The following is a 2,748-nucleotide window of genomic DNA, read 5'->3' on the forward strand; positions in this document are numbered from 1 at the left end:
GGCCCGCTGGGCTCTCGAATTACTTAGCTATGATTTTGAAATCGTCCACCGTAAGGGTGCACTAAACGTAGTTCCTGACGCACTATCCCGCATTCCCGAAGTAGCCACCGTTATAATACCATCGGATGACCCCTGGTACGAGCGTCGCAAAACCGAAGTAATATCGCAACCTAAGAAATTTCCGCGTTGGAACGTAGACGGAGACAAGTTGTATTTTTATCGCGAAGATCCAATGATCGGCACCCTGGTTCAGGATCTGGATGCGTGGAAACTAGTCCTACCTGCAAATCTTCATTCTCGCGTCTTACAAGAAGCACATAATGACCCCCAAGCCGGTCACCTAGGTGTTGACAAGTCTTATCGCAGATTAGCTCTCGCATACTATTGGCCTAATATGTATCACGACGTGGTCCAACACCTTAAGCGTTGTGACGCCTGCCAACGAAGCAAGGTTGACCAACGGACCCCAGCAGGCTTAATGGGACGTAGGGTCATCGAACAACCGTGGACAGTAGTCGCCGCCGACATAATGGGTCCATTCCCGCTCAGTCGTTCGGGCTACGCCTATCTCCTTGTCTTCTAGGACCTGTTCACGAAATGGATTGAAATCTGCCCTTTGCGCAAGGCTACCGGTCGTAATATTAGTGACGCCTTCTCCGATTTAATCGTATCGCGCTGCGGAACCCCCCAAGTACTACTGACTGACAATGGTACCGAATTCGTAAACAAATCCATAGAAGAACTTGCCGATACCTACCACGTAACCCACACGACGACGCCACCGTATCACCCTCAAGCAAATCCCGTAGAACGAGTCAACCGCGTGTTAAAAACCATGATTATCGCTTTCCTCGAGCAAGAACACCGGGAGTGGGACCTACACCTCCCCGACTTTCGTTTCGCTTACAATACCGCATATCATACTTCCGCCCAAACGAGTCCAGCGTTCCTAAATTTCGGTCGGACACCGGTTCCAATAAACTCCCTTCGGCGAACAGCCAGCGGCGGCGTACAAGTGGAAAGACAGAGTCCCGAGCTCTGGAAGGAGCGTATGGAACGCCTCCAACTGTTACGGGAATGGGTCGCCGAAAACCTGGCTAACGCATTTGAACAACAAGCCGGTTATTACAATCGCCGTCATCGGACCCAGCCGTACTCCGTGGGAGAACTAGTATTGAAGCGCCAACATACTCTTTCTTCGGCTGCTCAAAATTACTGCGCCAAACTGGCTAAGAAATTCCATGGACCATATCGCATTACCAGAACCATCTCCCCTGTAGTCGTTGAACTCAGCGACGTAGTTAGTAACAAGGTGATTGGCAAAACCCATATTGGGCATTTAAAGGCATATCGTAACAATTAGACTTGACTTTCGCAGATACCGCAACCCTTTTCCGCAAAATTTTAATACCGCAACAACATACCGCAACCAAATCCAAAGCGACCATGAGCGACTCCAGCGGGACTGAGGGGGAATTCGAAGAGCCGCAGTTCCACGAGGCGGGGGCCGAACCCAGGGGCTGGGACAGGCTGGCTCGCCACCAGTCGCTGCTGCAGCAGCTCAGGCGTCAGCATCCGGCCTTTTGGCTGGATCTGACGACCGCCGCCCTGGAGGTCCAGGAGGACCGGGCGGAACGTGACCGGGCCCTGCGGCAGACCGCCATCGTCCATGCACACCCGGACGACCACACCCGGGGTACCCAGGCCGGTAACGGCCTCGGGCGGAACGAGGTCGGGGCTCAGACGGAGCACCCGACCACTGGCGAGACGCGGTCAACAGGGACCCAGACCCTGGAGACCAGGGTCCCTGTTAACCACAAGCCGCCGACAACGGGGATAAAACGGGCCTCCACCCCACCCGCGCCCCACCAGTCCCGGGAGAGGGACGCACCCCGGGCGGCAAGCGCGAACCCCCGGCCGACACCACCCGCGGTCTCACCTGTGAGGCCGAGATACCCGCGACCGGTGGTCGGTGGCAGATCCCCGTATGGCTCGTGCTGGATCTGCCAGCAATACGGCCACCGGGTGGGGGCATGCGCGGATAGGGTGCCCGAGGACCGGGTCTGTTATAAGTGCGGCGTATACGGCTATCTACACCCGGAGTGCCCGGAGTGCCATCCGCCAACAGAAGTGCCCAGCAGGCTCCGAGGCACCTCCCCACCACCACCGGGGGAACCGGACGTCTATTGGACCCGGCGCGGCGGCGGCCCCGTCCACCGCGATTTCCGGCTATTTTAAGACCGTCTTCTCTTTAGCTTCCACAAAATTTGTTTTTCTCGCTAATTTTTCGCTATTTCTCGCTAATTCATTACCGCAATTTTTTATTTGTATTACCGCAATTTATTTTTAATTTTTTATTACCGCAAATTTTTTTTTCAATTTTTTTATTACCGCAATTACTGCAACCTCTCGCCAGGATTACCGTTTTTTTTTTTTTTCGCAAATTTTTTTATTACCGCAATTTTTTTCATTTTTTTTATTACCGCAAATTTTTTTAAATTTTTTTTATTACCGCAATTACCGCAACCTTTCGTCAGGGTTACCGTTTTTTTTTTCTCGCAAATTTTTTTATTATCGCAATTTTTTTTCTTATCGCATAGTATTTTTTTTATTATTATCGCAAAATTTTTTTTTCTTGTCGCATATTTTTTTTATTTATTATTATCGAAAAATTGTTCTCTTTCTTTTTTTTTTTGCCGCTAGGCTTTTGTGAATAAACTATCCTATTACCGGTACACAATTATTTTC

General features: G+C 50.9%; 1 protein-coding gene across 1 annotated transcript; it reads left to right on the top strand.

Moving 5' to 3' along the window:
• The first annotated feature begins 835 nt into the window (after positions 1-835).
• LOC124293912 lies at positions 836-1,363 on the top strand. The gene has a single exon (XM_046736855.1). The coding sequence runs from the start codon at positions 836-838 to the stop codon at positions 1,361-1,363; it is 528 nt and encodes a 175-aa protein (XP_046592811.1).
• The last annotated feature ends 1,385 nt before the right edge of the window (positions 1,364-2,748 follow it).

The sequence above is a fragment of the Neodiprion lecontei genome, chromosome 4 (assembly GCF_021901455.1).
Source record: "Neodiprion lecontei isolate iyNeoLeco1 chromosome 4, iyNeoLeco1.1, whole genome shotgun sequence".
NCBI lineage: Eukaryota > Metazoa > Arthropoda > Insecta > Hymenoptera > Diprionidae > Neodiprion > Neodiprion lecontei.

Excerpts from the sequence above, each read along its gene's own strand:
- LOC124293912 (XM_046736855.1), top strand. The coding sequence starts at position 836 with ATGATTATCGCTTTCCTCGAGCAAGAACACCGGGAGTGGGACCTACAC.